Source organism: Elephas maximus, chromosome 24 (assembly GCF_024166365.1).
Source record: "Elephas maximus indicus isolate mEleMax1 chromosome 24, mEleMax1 primary haplotype, whole genome shotgun sequence".
Lineage (NCBI taxonomy): Eukaryota > Metazoa > Chordata > Mammalia > Proboscidea > Elephantidae > Elephas > Elephas maximus.
In genome coordinates, this window is record NC_064842.1 from 46,673,026 (window position 1) to 46,698,009 (window position 24,984).

Here is a 24,984-nt window from a genome sequence, read left to right on the forward strand (position 1 = left end):
ATGCTTATAAAAATACCGTGCTGGGGGGCAGGAGGGGTGTGGTTGGCAAACAAATGAAGGAGGTACACATTATTTGTTTAAAAATACAGTAAGTATGGTCTACCCATTGCCATGGGGTCAATTCTGATTCATACCGCCTCTATAGGACAGAATAGAATTGCCTCCATAGAATTTTCAAGGCTGTAATCTTTATGGAAGCAGACTGCCACATCGGAGCAGCAAGTGGCTTCGAACTACTGACCTTTCAATTAGCAGCTGAGAACTTTAGCCACTGTGCCACCAGGCCTTCTAAGTATGGTATAAAACCAAACCAAACTCAATGTCGTGGACTCGATTCTGAGTCATAGCAGCCCTATAGGGCAGAGTAGAACTGCCCCACAGGGTTTCCAAGGCTGTAATCTGTATGGAATTTTTCTTCAGGCAAAAATCCTCACAACATCATTATAAATGGACAAAATATTGATGTCAAAGCTTTCATTTTACATGGATTCACAATCAATGCCCATGGAAGCAGCAGTCAAGAAATCAAAAGATGTATTGCATTGGGCATACCAGTTGCAAAAGTCCTCTTTTAAGTGTTGAAAAGCAAAGATATGACCTTGAGGACTAAGGTGCACCTGATCCAAGCCATGGTATTTTCAATCACCTGTATGCATATGCATATGAAAGCTGGACAATGAATGAGGAAGACTGAAGAACTGATACCTTTGAATTATGGTGTTGGTGAAGAATATTGAATATGCCATGGACTGCCAGAAGAACAAACAAATCTGTTTTGGAAGGATTACAGCCAGAGTGCTCCTCAGAAGCAAGGATGGTGAGACTTCATCTCACGTACTTTGGACATGTTATCAGGAAGAACCAGTCTTTGGAGAAGGACATCATGCTTGGTAAAGTAGACGGTCAGCGAAAAAGAGGAAGACTCTCAACGACATGGATTGACACAGTGGCTGCAACAATGGGCTCAAATGTATCAATGATTATGAGGACGGGCCAGGACTGGGCAGTGTTTTGTTCTGTTGTACATAGGGTCACTATGAGTCACTAAGAGTCAGAATTGACTTATAACAACAACAATCTTTATGGAAGCAGACTGTCACATCTTTCTCCCACAGTAGCTGGTTGCTTTGAACAGCCGACCTTTTGGTTGGCAGCTGAGCACTTAACCACTGTACCACCAGGGCTCCTTAAGCATGGTATACCAAAAACCCAAACCACATTGCCATCTGGCTGATTTCAACTCATAGTGACCCTATAAGACAGAGTGGAACTGTCCCATAGGGTTTCCAAAGCTGTAAATCTTTATGGAAGCAGACTGCCACGTCTTTCTCCTGTGGTGAGGCTGATGGGTTTGAACCACCGACCTTTAGATTAGCAAGTGAGGGCCTAACCACTGCGAACAGCACTCCTAAGTATGGTATTCAAACCAAACCAAACCTGTTGCCATTGAGTCGATTCTGACTCATAGCAACCCTATAGGACAGAGTAGAACTGCCCCATAGAGTTTCCAAGGAGCGCCTGGTAGACTCAAAATGCTGACCTTTTGGTTAACAGCTGTTGCACTTAAACACTACAGCCATCAGGGTTTCCAAGTATGGTATACTTTCGGGGAATTCTGTGAGTCATTCCTGTGAATTATCAAACCCAAAGTATCAGGGGGAAATGGCTAGTCTGAAGTGAAGGGAATCATGTGGACTCCCAGGCTTGTGGGTGGTACCCTGAAAGGGTAGAGGAAAACCCTGAATTTGGGGCCATCTGGTCTGAAGTGGAGGAAGTCACGTGTACTCCTGAGCTTATGGCCAGTACCCGCTGAACTACCCCCAGGTGGCTGGGTATGAGAGAGAGAAGGGCTGCTTGGGCACCTGGGGTCTGAAATGAATAAGGAAAAGAAGCTGAGACTTCCATAGGACGAAGCTGGCATGTGGGGTGGGCTTTTTTTTTTAATCCACCACACATTTTGGCATCAGAGGTAGGCGATCTTAAGTTTCCCTGGACTGGTTTGCACACATACATATATGAAAAGATTTCACATGTATATATCTTACCACCTAATTTAAACTGCAAATACTTAGGGTTAATGACAGTGTTGTATATTTCTCTAGCTTCTCCGAATATTATAGATAGCATTCTAAAGATTTTATAGATTAAAAAAAAAAAACAACCCAAAGCCCAGAGGAGCTGAGTGATTTGCACAAGGCCACACAGCAAGTTAATAGAAAAATACCAGATCTGGGATGGACACTCTGGGGATCCAGCTCCATGGGGCCATGGGGTTGGGAGCTAGCATTAGCTCAGGCTGTCAGATGAATGAATTAACGGGAGAGTTAATGGAATTAAAGGCTATCAGAAGAAATGCCAGTGGTAACTCCACAAACTAGCTGGTTTAAGACCATCACAGTCAGATCTAGCAACAAAAGATGTTGATTGCACTTCTCAGTGGTATAAGTTAAAGGCTTGGTTCGCTTTGTCTCAAGTCAATAGCCAGGAGGGTCCTACTGACCTTTTGCCATTAACTTCTCCCCTCTTGACCCCTTTTCTCTTGTTGAGAGAGTTCTAAGGTGGTATTAGCCACCTCTTCAAAAGGAATGAAAAGAAAATAAAACACACAGACATCTCAAAAGGGCAGAGGGTTTTTGCTCCCCCCACCCACGACCACCACCACCAAGCACTACTTGGAGCAAGGTATTCTGTGACTCAGATTGCTTTTATCCCAGGGGCTTTATAGGAGCAAGCATGAGGAGGAGTGTGTGTGAAAATGTAGTAGGAGATAAAGCTTGGGGGTAGCTGAGAGTTTTCTTTCGCAGTGTGCGAATGGCTTGCCCTCCTGGGGCCTCCCAGGAGGTGGGAAACACGGAGGAGGCAGTCTGTCCGGGAGGGAAGACAAGAGGCCAAAATCAAGTGCACCCTCCCCATTTTTCCCCACCCCAGCCTTGGCACCATAACCTTGGTACTCACATCTGCCTCATTCCAGAGCCCTGGGATGCAGAAGGACTCCAGCAGGTCACTGCCACACAGCAGCAAGATCCGCAGCTCTGAGAAGAAGGAACGCAGTTTGCAAAGGGAGTCAGTAGAGACCTCGGAAGCATTCAGCACTCAGCTGTCTCCTCCTGGCAGCTCTTCCTGGTGAGCACAGAAATCCCCCATCCTTGGGCTCCAAGAGCCCAGTTCTTCCACCGTGTGTGCAATTTAGAAAGCTTTGGAGTGCCTGTCCCTCTGGCTCATTTACAGACCACCCTCATTCCCTGTGGGAAGAGTTACTCATTCAAGGAGCATGGGGCAGAGTGGTTGACCAACCGTCCTAGTTTGTTCGGGACATGGGTCTTTCGGTGCTAAATTAGGATAGGTGATCACCCCAACAGAGGATGGCCCAGCTAAGTGTCTCGTCTAAGATCTGCGGGATTCTGTCTTCCTCCATATCAAACCCAAGTGTCTTTGAAGTTAGGATTCTCTGCTATTGTGCGTTATCCAGGCTTTGTTTTCCTTTGCAGGAGCCCACACAGAGGTGGGTGCTAGGGAGGACATTGCGTGCACCCACGAGTAGCTGAGCTCATCAGATACAGCCTCTCTCTACGTGGTGACTGTCTTCAGCAAAAGGCTCCAGCAGCCAGGCTGAGAGGCCTCCGCAGCCCCTCCCATCATGTACTTTTCCTGGCACCCAGGCACACTTCCTGCTTGTCAGTCGTTTTCCTTCCCTCATTAAGCCGACTCTGAATTATCCCAGCGAGGCCCACTGTCGTTTAAAAATGGGCAGCAAACTGACTCGCTCATTGAAACTGAGCAATGGGGAAAAGGAACCCTGGGATTCTCAGAACAACATGGGGGAAGCCCCTGCCTGGGACATCGCCCAGGGTGTTTGGTTCCCAGGCATTTCAGGCCCACCTGTCCAGAGGCTGTGGCTGTTGGGGGTCCTGTCAGAAACAGAGCCCTGTTTCGAGCCCAGCACCAGCCCCCTGGATGCAACTGCCACCCCTGACCAGAGGCTGAGAGATGCCTGCTGGCAGCTCTGCCTGCCTTGGCCCCCTAGTTTGCTCAGGGCCCTGACAGAGGACTTTCTGATGCTGTGCTTGTTCCTGCTGCAGAGACAATCTCCAGATGTCTCTCAGGTGGGCGGAAGGCTGTCGTGCTGAGGACGAAGCCTACCAGCATCTCATCATCCGGGGCAGAGGTGGATTAATCAGTAAGCACGGTATGTGCATTGAGCAAGGTATGCTTGGGCTTAATTGTATTTACTTGCTAATCTGCGGTGAGCAATTTCACATGGATTTCACAACATCTTTGACGTGGGGTGGGACAGGTGATTTGTGCATTGCTGATGGTGGGAAGGCACAGTTGCCCCGCATGTACTTTGCCTATTGGGTCATCTAGTCCTGGTCTGGGCAGCTGACCTGCCTCAGGGAGTCCATCACACACTTAATTCCTAAATATTCCTGCTGCCCCTCCTTTCCTTCCCATATCAAACTATAGTCTAACGATCTGGTTATGAGAAGGGTCCTTAATTTATCTTTAATTTCCAAGGCATGGCAGAGCGACTGGCACACAATAGGAGCTCGGGACATGCTGAATGGGTGAATGAATGGACAAGCTGACACCAGAGGCCAAACAGCTGCCTGAGAGCCCTCTGGGCAGTCTGGGGTGGCTGTGGAGACACCAGAGGAAATGCTGGCCTGAGTCTTTGGCACCTTCCCCTCCCCTAAGGGACTGCTATGCATGAGCTGCTGGCCCAAATCCCCACCTGTGGGAGAGGAACCCGTACTTGGCATGGCTGAGAGGAGAAGATCAGGCTCACTCCTGAGGACCTGTCCGTCCCCACTCCCTGACTTGCAGCTATTTAGAGTTCCAGATTCGTTCCCTGTTGAAAGGCTAAGGCTCTCTACCTCTAAAACCCGTTGCCATTGAGTCAATTCCAATTCATAGCGACCCTATAGGACAGTGTAGAACTGCCCCGTAGGGTTTCTAAGGAGCACCTGGTGGATTCAAACTGCTGACCTTTTGGTTAGCAGCCGTAGCTCTTCACCACTATGCCACCAGGGTTTCCCTGTACCTCTGGTCACCTAAAAATGCAGTTAGGTGACCATGTTCAGAGGATCTGCTGGCCCTCAGCTTCTTCTACAACAGTGGTTCTCAATGGGGAGGCAATTTGGCCCCCCAGAGGACATTTGACAATGTTTAATGACATTTTTGATTGTCACAACTGAGGTGAGGAGAACGACTAGCATCTAGTGGGTAGAGGCCAGGGATACTACTGATCATCCTACAATGCACAAGACAAGCCCCCACAACAAAGAATTATCCTGACCCGAATGTCAGTAGGGCTACTGTTGAGAAACCTTGCTCTATAGCCATGAAAAGGAATCTCTTCTCTATTCCCAAGCCATCGATGTATGTGCCCTCCCAAGTACTATGAAGGAATTTTGTTTAAAACCAAAGCATAGAAAGTTAAATTGTGGGGTCTTTTCTGGGAGGACCCCAACAAATGTACTTGCCACAGACAGGAAGCCCTGGCCAAGCGTGAGATCCCACCTGTGGCCGCTGGAGGGCAGCAGTGGTTTCTCCTGGTTTACTGTATGAGACTAACGCGTGTTTCCAGCCCACAAACCTTTAGTCTGGGGCAGCCCACGAGGAGCAGTCACCTGGTTAGGAGCGTCAGAATGGGGCCATGGATGCTAACTGAGCCAGGAGAAAATGACTTATTCTTTCTCGTGAAGTATGCAAAGGGACTTCAAAATAGGAACGCGCGTCGCGGGGCCTTCCAGGGCCCAGCCATCTGGAGGCAGGGCAGCTTCCTGCACCGCCTCTGGGCCCGCCTTGCTCCCTAGGTCACTCTCCCTCCAGGCGGGCAGCCAGACCCGCGCTCGCCCCACACACTCCCCTCCCAGGACCCTGGCTATGTGAAGCCCCGGCCTGAGGCCCATTCCAGTTCCCACTGCCCGCTGAGGCAGCCCACTTTTACCTGACAGCTGCAGCCACCCACCTCTCCCTTCTCCCAGCCTACGCGTTCTCCAGTCCCCTACCCACCCCTGGCCCTTCCTATCTTCAACACATTGGTGGGCTTCTTCTCCCTCAGTGAACAGGATGGGTGATGAGGGGGACAGACGGAGCCTCAGTGAAAGCCATGGGAGAGAAGTCGCCCCTCAACTCCCATTTTCAGTCACCCCACAATGGGGCAGGACGCTAATTAAAGTGGACCTAAAACTACCCCTACCCTTCACAAGTCCCTGGGTGGTACAAATGGTTAACAGACTTGTCTGCTAACTGAAAGTTTGGGGGTTCAAGTCTACCCAGAGGCACCTCAGGAGAAAGGCCTGGTGATCTACTTTCAAAAAAATCAGTCGCTGAAAACCCTGTGGAGCACATTTCTACTCTGATACACACGCGGTTGCCGTGAATCCGGAGTTGTCGCCACGGCAACTAATTTTTGTTTTGTTTTGAAACCCCTCACAAGGCTGCGGTGAGATGATGTAAGCGAAAGTGCAGTGTACCGTGCAGACACTGATCAGCACTGCCCTGTCTGTAGGAGGGGGCTCTCCCTGAGTCAGGGCAGGGGATGCCCCTCTGCTCCAACCCTGGGCGCTGGGAAGATAAACAAGGCCACAGCTTTGTGGCCACAATAAATTCTTTCTGGAATGAGGAGAGAGAGATGTATACCCCTTGCAGTACAGTTTACAAGTCTAAAGACCGCTCTGAGCTCTTTGCTGGCTGAAGAGACTGCCAGTGCGGGTAGGGGGTCCTGTCATATGCAGAAACTGCACGGAAGTGGGCATGCAGGGCTCTGGTGGTGGCCCTGGCACTCACACTCCAGTCCTTGTCTTCTGGGAGTTCTGGGGCAGTGGAACCAAGAGCCAGATGCACCTGCCTTCTTTGGGGAGCAACCAGGAAACCAGGTGCCCCTCCTGGTTGTCCTCAGTGATGTGCTGCTAAATAAGTGATATGAAATGTAGTAAAATAATCAGAGAGTGAGGAGTTTTGAGTAATCATTACCTTTGCTTTTAATACAATTGATTTAACTGTAGGTTTACATAATCTAATTTTTAGAATGGCTGTGTTTAACAAGCAACTCACAAAATTCCTGAAAATTTTACAGTTGGTTCTCATGAACAAGTGTGAGCCAACTCCAGCACACTACTGAGCCTCAGATCAGAGGAGGACACCCACAGAAGCCCCCTGAAAATGCACGTCACGTCTGCTGGGCCTCCTGGGAGATCCTGGTGCTTAGAAGCAGGCCCACATCTTCCCAAGATCATGGCAGGAGGCCCTGACCTCCAATCCTTAGAAGAGGGGAACACAAGGAAGGGATGCCTGGAGTATCTTTTCAGCTGGAAATTGAAGGCTGAGCATGTCTACCAGACACCAGGGTGCACATCACCCTGGAGAACTCAGCAGTCCAGTTGTCAGAGACCCTCCTTGTCACCTGGTATCTGTGCCAACCCCGGCCCACAACTCCATTCTGGCATCTGTCTGTCTTCTCCCCAGCTCAGCCACTTGTGTCTCCCACTTTCTTACCCACTCTGGAAGCTTGGAAAGATTTCAGTTTTCTGGGTTGCTGCTCAGGGTTGCCTAGGACTTAGCTTATGTACATGGATCAGTGGGTTCCTTCCCCTTCTGTCAGCTCTGTGTGACTGCCCTGTAGCCTGCACTGGCCTGCTCTGGCCTTGGACCTATGCCAGCCCTCATACCAACAGAAGGATGGCTCAGCCTCTGCAGTGGAGGTTTGGAGGAGGCTTTCAGCCCCCCTTTCTCCTCCTCTACCTTCAAGCCCTGAAAACCTCTGATGAGAACAGCAAGCAGTGCTTCTGCCTCATGTGTAGTGTCCGTGGGCCAAAGAAGGGTCTCTGGCTGGCACTGAAACTCAGCTTTCACATCTTTTAGATGAGAGAGAGGAGGATCCAAAGGGACATTTGCCAGCGGATCTGGTCTGTCTCCTGGGAACTGGCTTGAGGCCAGTCAGGAGATGGTAAAGGGGAGATACCCAAGAATATGATATTAGCTTGGGAAAAATTATTCTTTTGAGAGTAGACCCTGCTGCCAACACAACTCAGGGTTTCCAAGCCTCTCCCACTTTGTGGAAGCAGGCAGCTCCATCTGGGCCCAGCTCTCCCCGCCCCACTCACCTATCTCCTCGTATCGCATCACCGTGCCCAGGTTGGCGTTCTCATCTAGGGAGGAGAGAAGGAACACAGCAGCATTAGGGCACCGGCATTATGGTCCCTGTGTGGTCACAGTACATGGTCGGCCCAAGGGCATCCTCTGTAGGAGCACTTAGGATGGCCTGGGAGTAGAGGTTGAGCTTACCTTCCCACACTGGGGGTCTGAGTGGAGTAAGTAACCAAAAAAAAAAAAAAAGATAAAGAAAAGCCCAAATCTATTGCCGTCAAGTCGATTCTGACTCGTAGCGACCCTATAAAACAGAGTAGAACTGCCCCATAGAGTTTCTAAGGAGCACCTGGTGGATTTGAACTGCCAACCTTCTGGTCGGCCACAGCGCTTTTAACCACTACACCAGCAGGGTTTCCCAGTACAGTGAGTAGGGAGCATAAATGAAGAGGGAGCTGGTGCCTCACACTCTAGGGGCAGGACTTCACATTTCTGGGACTTTCAGGATTAGAGAAGCTCACTGGGGAACCAGTGGCGTGCACACACACACACACACATGTGCTCATGCTGAGTGCCTTCTCTTTCTGTATCTTAGGGAGATGAGGTGCTTGATAAGCAGCATCTTAGGGTTGCCTAGGACTTAGTTAACACAGGTTAGTCCCTCCTGACATCCCTTGAACCAGCTTTGAGAGTCACAAGGAAGTGGCCCTCTCTCCTTAGGAGTTACCTGGCTTAAAAGATAAGAAAACTGACCAGGTTGAGGTTTTTCACATGGTGTCATGTAGCAGGAGCCACAGGCACATGTGAAAGGCTCTGGGTGGGCTCTCACGTGAGCAATGCTGGGGGCGCGGGGAGTGGGGAGGGGCCCACCGGTGTGCACACACACAACCACAGAGATGCTGTTTTGGTCCCAGTCCTCCCTTCCTACTCCAGCATCCCTCTCAGTTCCTTTTCAAGGTGTCTGAAATTGGAAGTTTCAGAAATGGCAGAAAACAGCCCCAAAGAATCAAAGGAATGAGGTCTAGGCCTTCAGCTCTTCCGCAGAGTTGACTTTGGAATTTGTGGGAGAAATGCCGCAGGGACTAGACATCTTCAGCCCTGCTGGGTCCTTGGGGAGGAGCCCAGAAGAAGGAGCAAAGGAGAGCCTGGGGGGGATTTAGCCTCTCAGCAGAAGTACAGACACTGCCAGAGCTGGGAGGGCCTGAGGAGGACTCTGGGTCCCACTGGAAGAGGAAGTGGGGGGTGAGCACAGCCTCAGGGAGGGGAGAGGACCCCGGGAGGTCTCCCAGGCAGTGTGGGCCAGGTGGATCACCCTCCGGACTCCCACCCCAGCTTGGTACTGCAGGTCTGCTGACATTCCTGTGTCCTCTGGCCTCTCTCCATTATTGCTCTATAAATGGTCACCCCATAGCAGGAGCTTTGGGGGCATTTGCTGAATGAATGGAGGAAGGAAGAAAAGGAAAAAGACAGAATCAAGAAAGAAGGTCTGTGCTCACTTACCCACGAAGGTGAAGCGTTCCACCGGGGGGCGGACACAGCAGATCCGGCTTAGGCTCTCACCCACCTTCCCCAAGATCTTGGCTGTGGGAGAGATTAAGACAGACAGGGACAGAGAGAATCACTCACAACTGAACACTCATGCCGCCCGGCATTTGGGCCACTGTAAACCACAGGGTAGCCCTGGAGGGGGGCAGGGGCTGGGTAGTGGAAGGCAGAGGAGGGTAAAGAGAAAGAACAGAAAAGTGGCAGCAAAAATTCCTTCTTCCCATTCATACTCCAAGGCACAAGCATCTTGAGCCATAGCCTGGAATCTCTTTTCTGGTCATGTTTATTACATTGCAGAAAAATTGGGAAAATGTAGAGGAGTATAAAGAAGAATATAAGAAGCACCCATAGTCCCACTATTAGAGATAACCATTGCTAACATATGGGTATATTATTTCTTTTCTTTCTTTATTTTTGATGTGTATGGTGTCAGTATATCTGTAAAACATAACTTGGATCATAGTCTACATTTAAGGGCATATAGAATATGATCAACTTACGTAGACATACCAACACAATACACATCAAAAAATATATTTAAAGGTCATATATGCCAGGTAAGGAGCCCTGGTGGCACATTGGTTAAAGTGCTCAGCTGCTGCTAACCAAAAGGTTGGTGGTTTGAACCCACCAGCCACTGTGCAGGAGAAAGATGTGGCAGTTTGCTTCTGTAAAGATTACAGCCTTGGAAATGCTATGGGGTGGTTCTACTCTGTCCTATAGGGTTGCAAGGAGTTGGATTTGGTTTTTGGTTTGGTATACGCCAGGTTGCTTTTTTTCATTTTTTATGTCATAAACATTTCCTTACTGGGTTTGTCCTAACTCTGTCCTCAATCATTCCCACCACTGAACAGTGACGCCCAGACCCCAGGAGACTTAGCCTGTGGCAAAGAACACCCTTGGAAAAAAATCTGCTGGGCTAAGGCATTCCTTCCTATGCAGATGGCCTTTAAAATAATCAGGCTGAGAGGGATTTAGTTTTCAATTATCTCTCTCGACTCCAATCCAGAAAATGTTTCCAAGCCCCCATGTGCAGCTGTGTGCAAACTGTGAGATTTTGGAACTTTTTTGGAATTACCCAGTTTATGATCACTCATATAATAACTTATGGTCCAGGCTTGAAAAGAAGTGTTCCCTCTGCTGGGATCTGTCTCTTGGAATTGGCCTGGAAGGACATATTAGAAAGAACACGGACTTTGGAGTCAGACAGTCCTCAATATGAATTCTGGCTCTTCTACTTTTGAGCTGTGTGACCTTGGACAAATCACTTACTGTCTCTGAATCTGTTTTCTAATTGTAAATGGGAACATAATGTCATGTCATAGAAGTACTGCATTAAGTGAGAACACTTCGGCGCTGAGCACTGTGTGGGTACTACAATATTAGGTGTTCCATAAGGGTTGGTAGCTCCTGCTTTCTGTCACTGGGGGCTCTGGAAACCAACTGCCTGGCTTTGACTCCTGACCCTGCTACTTCCCGGCCATCTGACCTTGGGTGAGCTCCTCACCTCCCTAGAACCAAAACACCAAAAAAAAGCCCATTGCTATTGAGTCGATTCCAACTCATAGCAACCTACAGGACGGAGTAGAACTGTCCCATAGGGTTTCCAAGGAGCAGTTGGTGAATTCAAACTACTGACCTTTTGGTTAGCAGCTATAGCTCTTAGCTACTATACCACCAGGGCTCCAACCTCCCTGGAAGAGGTGAGAAAAATGCTTCCTTTTGTATTTTTAATTCCCAGTTAGGCCAATATTGCTATTTAAATGCAGAAGAAGAATGATAACCACCACCCCTGTATCTCTCTCTCCCTCTTCATCTCTATCTCCCTGTCTCTCCCTTTTCCTTCTCTTCTCCTTCCTTCTTTTCTTCCCCCTCTCCGCCTTCCTCTGTCTTCCCCTACCTCACCTTTTCTTATTGTAACTATTCCTCTCTGAAACTCTATATCAAGGGTTCTCAAAGTGTGGTCCCCAAACCAGCAGCAGCAGCATCACCTGGGAACTTGTTATAAATGCAAATTCTATCCCACCCTCTAGACCTACTGAACCAAATTCTGCAGGTGGGGCCCAACACCCTGCCTTTTACCAAGCCCTCCACATGGCCCTCATGCACATTGAGCTTCTATTCGATGTTCCCCTACCTGCAGTGGGCTTGGCGGGCACGTTGCTGTTCTGGTAAATGGGCTGGGGGGTCTCGTGTTGGGGCTGTCCGATCACGGGCGTCATGGAAGGTGTGTTGACATTGGAGAGGATGCAGCCAGTCACCCGCTAGGGAAAGGGAGAAGTTCAGAGTCAGTGTCTTGGCCAAGTGACATATGCAAAGTCTCTCAGTATTTCCAAATGCTCATCTGCTTGTCCATCACGGTGAGGTCACCTAGAGCCGAGGGAAAACACTTGGGGTGGGTGCTAGACCCAGCTCCACTGTGTGGTCACCAGGCTAGCAAGAGGCAGGGTCGCTCAATGTGGACTGTGCTGTCACGCAGATCTGGGCCCAAGTTCTAGCTCTGCCCCCTCTGTCTGTGTGACCTTGGATAGTTACTTACCCTCTCCTGGACCTGCCTTTCTGGGTGTGGGTGGATGCCGTGAGTGAGCATATGCAAGGTGCCCAGCCAAGGGCCTGGCACATGGACGCTGATGTTGTAACCTTCTGAGGATCATGAACACCTGCCCTCCCTGCCTGCTTCAGGGGCCTCAGATGAGATCGTGTCTGTGGAAGGGCTCTGTGAGCTTGGGGTAGGTCATACAAACATCACCACCTGCGGCCTCTCAAGTGCAAAGCTAACTTGGTAAGAGAGCCAGTGCCAGGTGGAGCACTGCATGTTTGTGTCTTAGGAGGGGGAGGGGGTGTTCTGAGACTCTCACGCCTGCTCCAGTGAATGCACATTCCAGGGCCTAAAGGAAATTCTATGGGCATTATCCATTGTCCTGTGTTATCTGGCCTGTTGCTGATAACACAGCATTCTTTACAGCTGACCCAGACCTGACCCCCCACTGGCCCTCAGTGAGTGGGAGAGTAGCTTTCGGGTCACAGAGAAACAGTGGACAAGTGTTCAATCTGTTTAGCTTCACAAGGGCCATTGCACTCATTCAAGGCCCCTTCCCAGAGAGCCCAGGCTTTCTGGAGTGACAGGACCTGCCACTCACCCCCACTCACCACCCTTTCTGGATTGTGGAATTCTGCTGCCAGAGGACCCCCAAAGCCCAGGGCTGGGGTGACCCTCTGAAGGCACCTCTCCCACAGGCTACCCTGCAGGCAAAGCAGCACTGAGTCCTTCAGAGCCTGGGAAGAGGAAGCCTCGCGGGGTAACCTGTTGCTTCAGTAATATTCCTGATGGTAGGTGATCACAGCAGTATCCAGCCACATCAGGGAGCCAGCTGGGTCAGGCACCATGGGATCAGCCCACTTCATTGTCTTTTCTGGAGGAAGGGGCAGTCTACTTCCTTTTTATTATCATTTCGGCTCCAAGAAAGAAATATGCCACATTCCCATTTAATAGCTAGTTAGGGTCGCTATGAGTCAGAATCGACTCGATAGCAATGGGTTTGGTTTTTGGTTTTTTGGTAGCTGAGGAATTTCTTCCTCCCAACTACCTTCCTCTTGCCACGTCATTAGTCTCATTTGACTTGTTCTATCCGAGAGAAGAAGAAAATGGCTGCCCGCATACCTGCTGCTGTGCTTGTCAGTCCTCCACGTGCTCTCATGTTCTCAGAGGCCATTCCAAATGTAGCCCTGAGTCACCTATTAAACCTTGTGTCTATCTCTCAGGCAGGCCTGCACTCTGTGCCAGGAGCCCTGGCCTGACGCAAGGAGTGGGGAGGCCAGGAGCTATTAAAAACCAGCTCTGAACCCTCACTCCAAGGCAGGGGGCCATCGTGACCTACATTCTCCCTCAGCCTCTGTCTGTCACGACAACAGCTGCATTGCCTGGCTGAGCTTCTCTGGGCCAGACTCATGTCTCCTGAGTGACAGAGGGAGGGCTCAGGAAGCCCAGGCTTTCAGATAGCAAAACAACAGCTGGTTGCCAGTAACCACTTGCCATCGAGTTGACTCCAACTCATGGTGACCCCATGTGTGTCAGAGTAGAACTGTGTTTCATTGGGTTTTCAAAGGTTGGTTTTTCTGAAGTAAGTCTCCCAGCCTTTCTTCTGAGTTGCCTCTGTGTGGACTTGAACTGACAACCTTTTGGTTAGGAGGCTAGTATGTTAACTATTTGTACTAACCTGGCTTTATGCCTGGTAGTACACCCAGAGCCTGGAGGGTCCGTGGGACCTCCTTTCCATCATGGAGCTTGAAGCTTCCCCATCCTGAATGCAGATGTGGCAGCTCCCTGGGTTGAACTGAAGCACCAGATATTTGATCTCTTTTCGCTCCTGTTCTAACTCCTCTCTTCCCTACCCACACAGACAGCTCTCATGACCACTTTGTTTCTCATCTCCTTCTGCCATATTCAATTAGAACCCCACCTGGAGACAAACCACAGTTTGCAGTCCGAGCTCCCTCCCCAAGCTGGACTCATGCTTTCCTCCCTTTCTCCTTATCTTCTCAATCTACAGACCTGCCCTCTTAACCAGTCTCCCCCACCTCACCAAGATAATTTTGCTCCTGGGAGAATGTCAGGGAGGAAGTGAGTTTGCGTGGTATCCTAGCTCTTGAGTCAGAGCTTGGTTAATAGACTTAAAGGGCCTGAGTGTGGGCAAAGGGACAGTGAGCATGTGTGTTTGTGCATGCTTATATATACACGTCACTGAATCAGTCCAGAGAGCTGTCTGCTTGCAGGAGAAAAAGAAGAGCTTGGCACATGATGAAGGTCTCTCCCATAGCCTTTCAGCAAGCTTCCATCAGAACTCAGCAAGAGTGAAGGAAGAAGACTGGGGCATAGGTTGGAACTGATCCAGGACATGGAATTGAAAGACTTGAGTTATCCAGCTGAATGAGGTTAGACAACTCACTTAACTTCTCTGAGTCTGTGTCTTTATTCTGTAAAACTGTGACAACAGCCCCATCCTGCATCACAAGTGGATAAAAACGCTATGCAAACTATAAGATCCTGTGTAGTAGTCATTAATGCTGGTCACCAATATTGCCAGCTCATGGGTGCATGGTAGGATTGCACTTCCCCATCCCCTTTGAAGTATGGTCATGTGACTTCCTTTGGCCAAAAAATGTGAGCAGAAATGGCATGAATTACTTGCAGGCAGAAACTTTAAACACCAGGTCACGATTCCCCCCAGTCTCTTTCTCCTGCTGAGAAGGTCAGGGAAACAGATGTCATGAAGAGTTTTCTGTGTGATGAGGAGAAACACCGTTCCCCAGCTGACTCCCAGCTGACATGTAGTGTGAGAAACAAACTTTTGTTAAGCCCGTGAGGTTTTTTGGGTTGTTTGTCACCACAGCACATCCTAGCCTGTCCTGACTGATATAAACTCTTATACAGCAAGTTGAGATTTCTACTATTACTGCTGTTGTTGAGGCCAGTGCAGAAGAGCAAGTCAGTGCCACACCATGTCTTAGGCTAGGTTCTCTAGAGAAGCAAAACCAGTTAAATGTACATATAGAAAGAAATTTATCTCAAGGAAATGGCTCACACAGTTGTAGAAGCTAGCAAGTCCCAAGTCCGTGGATCAGGTGTCAGACTGGAGGCTTCTCCTGACTCATGCAGTTGCAGGGGCTAACAAACCCAAGATTGGCAGGCCAGAGCGCAGGCTGCTGACTCAAGTCCCAAGAACTGGAGGTCAGATGATGATGAGACAGATGCAGGATCCAGAGCAAGAGAGCTTTGCCAGAACATCCATATACATATTGGATGCAGGCCACACTCCCGAGGAAACTCCCCTTACAACTGATTGGCTGATCACAGCAGGTCACATCATGGAGGGTGACTACATCATTACATAATGGTCAAATTGCATCATTACATAACTGAAAAACCACTGAGAATCATGGCCTAGCCAAGTTGACACAGAACCTTAACCATCACACCCCATGTTAGAGTTATTTCAACTAGTAACCAGTTGCCGTGAAGTCAACTCCAACTCATGGTCACCCATGTGTGCAGGGTAGAACTGCGCCATAGGGTTTCCAATGTCTGTGTCCTTTCAGAAGCAGATCACCAGGTATTTCTTCCAAGGCACCTCTGGGTGGGTTCCAACTGCCAACCTTTCAGTTAGCAGCTGAGCACTTAACAGTTTGTGCCACCTGGGGAATCCCTAGAGTCTTTTCAATGGGACCAGAAAAGACTCTGCATGTGAGTGAAGGGTTCTGAAAGCAGAAGAAAGGGAAATCAGCTTTCTTGGTTTCCATAGGGAAAAGAAATTCAGTTGATTAAGCAACAGCTACCTGGTCTTTCCTACGTCTCCTATTCTATGCCCCAGGATGGTCTAGAGCCTTTAATCTCCATGTCAATTAAAATAAAGAACAGTTGGTTGGTTGTTGGAGTGTGGGGTGTCAGGGGCTACTGGTGGCACACCAAGAAGAAGATTCTGACAGACCCTCTGATAGCAAGAACTCAGATGAGATGGGGATTAACCTGCATCAGAACAATGCCATTTTGATTGTTATTTGGGGCTTAGGGAAAGCTCTGCATCAGGGTCAGTGGAAGTGAGAAGAATTTATTATTTCTTGTCTTGGTTGTTAAGCTTCTTGTTATTGAAGGTGCTGCTTTTTACCTTGTCACCATGGGTGTTGATGGGATGGTATTGATCTGTGTCATGGATCAAATTATGTCTCCCCAAAAATGTGTGTATCAATTGGGCTGGGCCATGATTGCTGGTATTGTGTGATTTTCCTATATGTTGTAAATTCTGCCCCTATGATGTTAATGAGCGAGGATGGGCAGCAGTTGTGTTAGTGAGGCAGGACTCAACCTGCAAGATTGGATTGTGTCTTGAGGTGTTCTCTTGAGATATAAAAGAAAGAAGCCAGCAGAAAGACAGGGAGACCTCATACCACCAAGAAAGCACCACCAGGAGCAGAGCATGCCCTTTGGACCTGGGGTCCCTGCACCTGAGAAGCTCTTCGACCAGGGCAAGGTTGAGGACAAGGACCTTTCTCCAGAGCTGACAAAGAGAGAAAGCCTTCCCCTGGAGCTGAAACCTTGAATTTGGACTTTTAGCCTACTTTACTGTGAAGAAATAAATTTCTCTTTGTTAAAGCCACCTACGTGTGGTAATTCTGTTATAGCAGCACTCGATGACTAAGACAATCTGTGATGGGTGTATTCTTCAGACTCTAACCACCACTACTGGCTGTGTGGAGCTTATTCAAACCAGCAAACAGTAGCCAGGCTGCAACCCCTGGACCCTGGACAGAAACGCAGGGGCAGTTGGGAGTTCTTATTCAATGTGCTCACTAAGCATTCACTGCTCAGATAAGTTGGCTCACCTCTCTGCTTCCTTTTACTCGTTAATAAAACAGAGGTCAGCATACCGTGTGCCTCTAGGGCTAATGTGGGAAGAATGAGTGGGAGTGATGGGGCCATGGCTGACAGGTAGGCATGCTTCAGTAGCATCATCCTCATGCCAGAGTGAGGGACTGGTTAGTCCCACAATAGGTAAGATGGCCTTGCTACTTGTACATCCCCTGAGTGCTCCTCTCTTCTCCTGCCTTTGCTTACCCAGTCTCTTTCCTCTCTTCACTTTCTGGAGATCTAAGACTATGGTTTCCTTTATTCCACCTTGAACTTGCTGCCAGAAGATAAGAGCTGCCCCAGGTCATATCCAGCAGCAACACACCAACTGGGAGGCCAGTTAAGGGAGGAAGAGAGGGAGTAGTCTCTGGTACTGCTCCAGGCTCCTAATTCACTGCCTTCCTCAGTGCCGTTCATGGGCTGCTCTCCCACAGCTGGCCGAGAAACAGGAAACTGAAACCAGGTCAGTAGGCCTGCAGCCTCCTTGCCAGGCCTGGCCTGGCTCTGCAGAGGACCCAGCCCCTTCCCTTCACCACGGTGGTCCACCAACCCTCAGCCATGGCCCTGCTCACCTTCATGAGGTCTCGATGATGTTCCAACACGCTGCAGGTCGTCTGCCAGGTGTCCTGATAGCACTCCCATGGGTCTACCCTGAACATAATCAGAAAGAGGTTTCCCTTGGTTTCTATCCTCAGACACTCTTTCCTTCCAAGACCATAGCTCAGGGAGCTCAGGAAATCTGCTCATACTGCATGCTTTGATCTTGACTCAGATAAAACAGGCTTGCAATGCCTCCCTGACCCTCAGTTTCCTGTAAAATGAGAGGGGTAGGGCATAGGCTGTGAGACTAGATGCTGGAGTCTCTCTGCCTGGGTTTAATCCCAGCCCCAGCACTTTCTAACTGTGTGACTTTGGGAAAGTTCTGTGATCGCTCAGTGCCCCAGTTTCCCCATCTGTAAAATGGGAATAACAAGAGTAACTATCTTATAGGGTTAGTAGGAAGGATCAATGAGTTTTATATGTAAAATGCTTGGTACAGTGTCTTGGTCTTGCCCTTACCTGCAAAATGGGAATTCCCCTCTACAGGACTCGGTAAGGGTTAAACGAGCCAGACCCTCATCACGTGGTAGCTGCGTTATCCTTCCCAGGCTGCAAGCACTGGGGACTCAGCCCCGGTATGCCTCCCTGTGCAGTGGGATGCCTTGTGGGCACAGAGGTGGGATGTAGCCATCAGGTGGGAAGGTGAGACCAGTCAAGCGGTCCCGCACACTGAGCTGCGAAGTTCCAGACTGATGCAGCACTCAGGTTTAATTGCCAACTTAATAAAAATTGGGTGATTTCTCATTTTCTTAGCAGTTGAGCATTCCCCACCCACTTCCCAGGAAGGCACACTTAAGGTTCCCAGAAGGGACAGATTAACCAGTAAGCAAGACACGCACTGGCTTACAGCAAGCAAGGTATGAACGGGCTTACTGTGGTTACTTACTATTCCGAAGTGCACAATTTCACATGGGTTTCACCATACGATGTGGTGAAAAACAGATGAAATTGTTACTACAGATTAGTAAGTAAGCCCAGTAAGCCCGTGCCTACCTTGCTTATTGGGTAATCCATCCCTGGCTCCTAGACATAAGCTCTCACCAACAAAAAACCTTTAGTGAATCAGCTTACCCTGAGCCTCATGCCCCCAGACCTCCGACACCCTCTCTGCATCCCGAAGTACACACATATGCCTGGAGATAAGCAGACCCCAGACCTGGCTAAGCAGGCCCCCCAAGACCACGTTCAGCCCCCATCTCTAGAGCTCTGAGTCTCCCTGGTGATCGCAATTCTCCAAATTTTGCTCATCCCCAGTGCCTAGAGTAGTGTGGAGCAGGCAGTAGACACTCAGAAATGCCTGTTGAATGAATGAGGGAATTACTCCAGAATCATTTAATGACATCCAGGCAGTAACAGCCTCCTGCCCAGTGCTGTCCCCGCAGGACCCATCTTCCCCAGTAGCTCACGAGTGATGAGGTCAAGAGGTCTCATTCCTAATCCTCCTGTCCCCACAGATGAACCACTCATTCTGGTGTTCATTGACTTCTCTGGGCCTGTTTCTCACCTGACAAAGGCGAATGTCTCTCTACCTGATTTGTATCTGTGGGGAGGATGAGAATGTCTGTAAAAGGCCTCTGCTTCTCACACAAGTCATTGCACACAAGCACAGAGATCCCTGTGTAATTATTATTGTCTCTTCTCTTCACTGCTCTCTCATTTCCTCCCAGCCCATGTTCCCATCTCTTCTCAGCTAACTCTCTGCCTCCCTTGCTCTGAGGTCAGCTTCCCATCATTCTCCCCCCTTCATGGAAACCTCTAGGTACTGCTTATTTTTCCACAGGGGGAAATTACAGCACAAATGGTGTGCCATTATTAAAAAAAAAAAAAAGCCATCCTTTCATGCAAATTATAACGTAGGAACTTTGGGGAACGTAATTAGCATACTTAGTGAAAGCTTGCTTTAATTACATTGCAAGCTCAGCAGATAGCCATGTCTGCCATATTAGCGAGAGGGCCCTGCAGGGCCGTCTGGTGGGAAAGGAAGAGTGCAGTAAAAGGCTATGCTGTCTGCCCTCACCTCTGTCCCAGACAGTGTGGGGCCACTGGGGAGCCAGGAATGGGAAACAGCCAAGGCCAGGGAACATTCCCTGAAAGTTACTGGGAGTGATGATGGAGAGGCATTCTGGATTCCTGGCCATGCCTCACCCAAAACCCAATGGTGTTTTTGGAAGCTCCAAGCCATCACCCCAGGATCCAGAGGTGCCAAAGCAGACAAAATACTCAAATCCCCCTTTAGTTTACTGGGCCCTGTGTTGCTGTTAAGTCCTGTCGGGTTGATTTTGACTCATAGTGACTCTATATGACAGAGTAGTACTGCCCCATAGGGTTTACTAGGCTGTAATCTTTAAGGAAGAAGGTAATTAAAACCAAACCTGTAGCTGTCAAGTTGCTATTCTGACTCATAGTGACCCTACAGGACAGAGTAGAACTGTTCCATTGGGTTTCCAAGGAGCAGCTGGTGGATTTGAACTGTTGACTTTTTGGTTAGCAGCCAAGCTCTTATAGCCCGGTCTTTCTCCCACAGAGCTGCTAGGTGGGTTTGAACCACCAACCTTTCAGTTAGCAGCTGAGTGCTTAACTCCTGCATCACCAGGGCTCTTTGCTGGGTCCTATGGGGTCGCTATGAGTCAGAATCAACTTGGCAGCAATGGTTTGGTTTGCTTTTTTTATGGCTTCGTTAAAGTTAGCAGTTGGGCCACTCCTGAAAGTCTCTCCCCCTACCTTTTCAGCAACGAGATTGCTGTTGGGACACTTCCTCTTTCCTACTCCACCATCAATGAGTGCCAGGGCCACCCACCTCATCCCCATTGTCTTCAGTGGATCCAAGGCCAGCCCTACCTGATCCAGTCGGAATTCTGGACTGCCAGTTGGCACATGATGAGACGATGCCGGCTCGACACAAGGCCCTGGAAGGCAACAGAACAATCATTAGGAGGCTCCCTCCTTTCCCCACAGGATCCCTGAAACACCATCCCAAGCCTGCCCATTATAAAAACACAGCCAACTTTCAGTGACAAGAGGGTATGAGGGGCATGACCCCTGTACTTGTCCACCTGCCACAGAGACTAACACACTGAGTGGCAGAGGGGAAAAGAAGGGAATGAAGGGTGTGTAGAGTATGCCACTAGATGTCAATAGGGCCAGTAGATGTGTCTCTGTTTATGGAGCATCCCATTGTGCCCATACATTGGATACTGGCTGATGTCAATGGCTAACATGCCCTGCTGATAACCAACGTTAGGAGGTTTGAGTCCACCCAGAGGCACCTGGGAAGAAAGTCCTGAAGATCTACTTCGGAAAAATCAGCCACTGAAAACCCTACGGAGCATAGTTCTACCCTGACACACATGGGGTTGCCATGACTCCATGGCAACTAGGGTTTTATAAATGTGTGCCCAGTGCAGAGATGAGACTTAACTCAGCAAATGTTGCCTTGTCTTATGGCTCAATCTGGATGGCTAGGTGACTCCCCACAGACTCATCAAGCTGCATCTGTGGGAGGAAGCTGGTAGAGCTCCTAGGTTTTCCAGGCCATGTGGTAGGGAGGAAAAAGCAGGGAAGTGAATTTTAAAACAAAAAACAAGAAGCATAAATTTTTTTTTCTCCTAAAATCCTGGGAAAGAATTGCCCAATGTAGCTCAGTCCATAAACAGTAGCTAATATGGTACCAGGGCCAATTCACACTCAGCAGGTATGCCTGTTCCTCTTTTAACGAGCTCTGATGGGGGCCTGGGCAGGTGTTAGCACCTGGTCCTTCCAGCTGCTGCTCTACATCCATTCGCTCAGATCTGACTGGGGTCTAGAGATGGGAAGGAGGGCCATGTTATGCCGGAGGAGCTATCAGGTTAGAGAAGGCAAGCTGAAAGGGGAGAGGGGCAAAGGAAGGAACCCACCGGTTTTCCATAGGAGTCGTGGACAGGAGAGACAATCCCGCCAATCACAATAAACCTTCCAGTTTTGTGCAGATAATCCCTGGCTCTTTCTAATTAAGAGAAGAAAACCACATATTATAAGAGGAAAGGTGTGGATTAAAGGTGATCATTGAAATCAATAGGTTCAGCCCTGTAAGGCTAAGGTTTATTTTCCATCTTGCTTGCCTTTTAAACAGGAAGTGCCAACTTGGAATATCTAACAGTGTTGCCTCAAAAGGTTTTGAAACCACATTTCAGCCTCCAAAGCAAACGGATTTAGAACTCAAGGTGATTAAGCCAGTTTTAAAGGTCCTTTGTTGGACAAGCTCCGAGTGGCTCAGAGGGGTTTAAGACAAGCACTTCATTAAAAGCCATCAGTGCCATGAGATTGGAATTTACCCCTATAATCACTCACAGAAATTCCAATGTATAGGAGTAGTTAAAAAAAAAAAGAAAGCCTCTTTATAATATGAAAGGTGGGCTGATTGCCTCATCTAGTTACTCGGAAGAGAAAAACCACCAAAAGAAATTAAAAAGGCCTTGCATATAATTAAGGAGAATTAACAATCAGACCAGAAAACCACCATCATTACAGTTGGTTAAGAAATATTCAGCCAGAGCAAAGCTTTTTCGCCTTGGGAAGTAATGTCATGTTGTCTTTCCAAATTTATCAGACAAGCCCAATTCCATTTTCGTGAGAAGGTTCAGAGAACTAGGAAGGGGCTGCAAAGCTTGGCCTCTATTTTACATCCAAGGGGGCTCATTGTCCAGTTCCCACCAGGCCCCGAGTTTGTACCAATGAAGAAATCTGTGATGGGTTTTACAGGTGAGGGATTGTATAAGTGAAGAAAGTCCTGGTCACCAAGGGGGTCTGTGTAGTTTACAAGCAAAGTTCCAGGATCACCTTGCTGGCTCTCTTAAAACTAAAAAATAATTCTAAACTCTTTCCCCCCACGTTGTCTGTCAGTTTGTCATACTGTAGGGACTTATGTGTTGCTGTGATGCTGGAAGCTATGCCATCAGTATTCAAATGCCAGCAGAGTCACCCATGATGGGCAGGTTTCAGCTGAGCTTTCAGACTAAGACAGATGAGGAAGAAGGACCCAGCAGCCTAATTCTGAAAAGAATTTGCCCGTGAAAACCTTATGAATAGCAGTGGAACATTGTCTGACATAGTGCTGGAAGATGAGTCCCTCAGGTAGGAAGGTCGGAAGGCACTCAAAAGACGACTGGGGAAGAGCTGCCTCCTCAAGTAGTTGTTGTTGTTAGGTGCCATCAAGTCGGTTCCGATTCATAGCCACCCTATGCACAACAGAACAAAACACTGCCCGGTTCCACGCCATCCTTACAGTTGTTGTTATGCTTGAGCTCATTGTTGCAACTACTGTGTCAATCCACCTCGTTGAGGGTCTTCCTCTTTTCCACTGACCCTGTACTTTGCCAAGCATGATGTCCTTCTCCAAAGACTGATCCCTCCTGACAACATATCCAAGGTATGTAAGATGCAGTCTCGCCATCCTTGCTTATAAGGAGCATTCTGGTTGTACTTCTTCTAGGACAGATTTGTTCATTCTTTTGGCAGTCCATGGTATAGTCAATATTCTTCACCAAGACCACAATTCAAAGGCATCAATTCTTCTTCGATCTTACTTATTCATTGTCCAGCTTTCACATGCATATGATGCGATTGAAAATACCATGGCTTGGGTCAGGCGCACCTTAGTCTTCAGGGTGACATCTTTGCTCTTCAACACTTTGAAGAGGTCTTTTGCAGCAGATTTGCCCAATGCAATGCGTCTTTTGATTTCTTGACTGCTGCTTCCATGGCTGTTGATTGTGGATCCAAGTAAAATGAAATCCTTGACAACTTCAATCTTTTCTCCATTTATCATGAAGTTGCTCATTGGTCCAGTTGTGAGGATTTTTGTCTTCTTTATGTTGAGATGCAATCCATACTGAAGGCTTTGGTCTTTGATCTTCACTAGTGAGTGCTTCAAGTCCTCTTCACTTTCAGCAAGCAAGGTTGTGACATCTGCATAATGCAGATTGTTAATGAGTCTTCCTCCAATCCTGATGCCCTGTTCTTCTTCATATAGTCCAGCTTCTCAGATTATTTGCTCAGCATACAGATTGAATAGGTATGGTGAAAGAATACAACCCTGACGCACATTTTTCCTGGCTTTAAACCAAGCAGTATCCCCTTGTTCTGTCCAAACAACTGCCTCTTGATCTATGTAAAAGTTCCTCATAAGCACAATTAAGTGTTCTGGAATTCCCATTCTTTGCAATGTTATCCATAACTTGTTATGATCCACACAGTTGAATGCCTTTGCATAGTCAATAAAACAGGTAAACATCCTTCTGGTATTCTCTGCTTTGAGCAGGATCCATCTGACATCTGACATCAGCAACGACATCCCTGGTTCCACGTCCTCTTCTGAAACCAGCCTGAATTTCTGGAAGTTCCCTGTCAATATACTGCTGCAGCCATTTTTGAATGATCTTCAGCAAAATTTTGCTTGCGTGTGATATTAATGATATCGTTCTATAATTTCCACATTCGGTTGGATCACCTTTCTTGGGAATGGCATAAATATGGATCTCTTCCAGTCATTTGGCCAGGAAGCTGTCTTCCGTATTTCTTGGCATAGACGAGTGAGCACCTCCAGCGCTGTATCTGTTTGTTGAAACGTATCAGTTGACATTCCATCAATTCCTGGAGCCTTGTTTTTCGCCAATGCCTTCAGAGCAGCTTGGACTTCTTCCTTCAGTGCCGTTGGTTCCTGATCATACGCTACCTCTGGAAATGGTTGAACATTGACTAATTCTTTTTGGTATAATGACTCTGTGTATTCCTTCCATCTTCTTCTGATGCTTCTTGCGTCGTTTAATGTTTTCCCCATAGAATGCTTCACTATTGCAACTCAAGGCTTGAATTTTTTCTTCAGTCCTTTCAGCTTGAGAAGCGCCAAGCGTATTCTTCCCTTTTGGTTTTCCATCTTCAGCTCTTTCCACATGTCATTATAATACTTTACTTTGTCTTCTCGAGGCATCCTTTGAAATCTTCTGTTCAATTACTTCATCAATTCTTCCTTTTGCTTTAGCTGCTCGACATTCGAGAGCAAGTTTCAGAGTCTCTTCTGACATCCATCTTGGTTTTTCCTTTCTTTCCTGTTTTTTCAATGACCTTCTGCTTTCTTCATGTATGATGTCCTTCCACAACTTGTCTGGTCTTCAGTCACTAGTGTTTAATGCGTCAAATCTGTTCTTCAGATGGCCTCTAAATTCAGGTGGGATATACTAAATGTCATATTTTGGCTCTCGTGGACTTGTTCGGATTTTCTTCAGTTTCAGCTTGAACTTGCATATGAGCAATTGATGGTCTGTTCCACAGTCGGCCCCTGGCCTTGTTCTGACTGATGATATTGAACTTTT

The 24,984-nt window shown here is 48.2% G+C and overlaps 1 protein-coding gene across 1 annotated transcript in view; it reads right to left on the reverse strand.

Moving 5' to 3' along the window:
* The window catches only part of NMNAT2 (nicotinamide nucleotide adenylyltransferase 2), a 201,113-nt gene that overhangs the window by 22,378 nt on the left and 153,751 nt on the right, over nt 1-24,984 (reverse strand). Inside the window, exons 2-8 of the mRNA XM_049868109.1 lie at nt 21,532-21,620; nt 20,477-20,544; nt 17,611-17,689; nt 11,774-11,900; nt 9,592-9,672; nt 8,109-8,153; nt 2,956-3,032 (exon numbers count right to left, since the gene is read on the reverse strand). Of these exons, the coding sequence (XP_049724066.1) occupies nt 2,956-3,032; nt 8,109-8,153; nt 9,592-9,672; nt 11,774-11,900; nt 17,611-17,689; nt 20,477-20,544; nt 21,532-21,620 (566 nt within the window). The remainder of the gene's footprint in view (nt 1-2,955; nt 3,033-8,108; nt 8,154-9,591; nt 9,673-11,773; nt 11,901-17,610; nt 17,690-20,476; nt 20,545-21,531; nt 21,621-24,984) is intronic.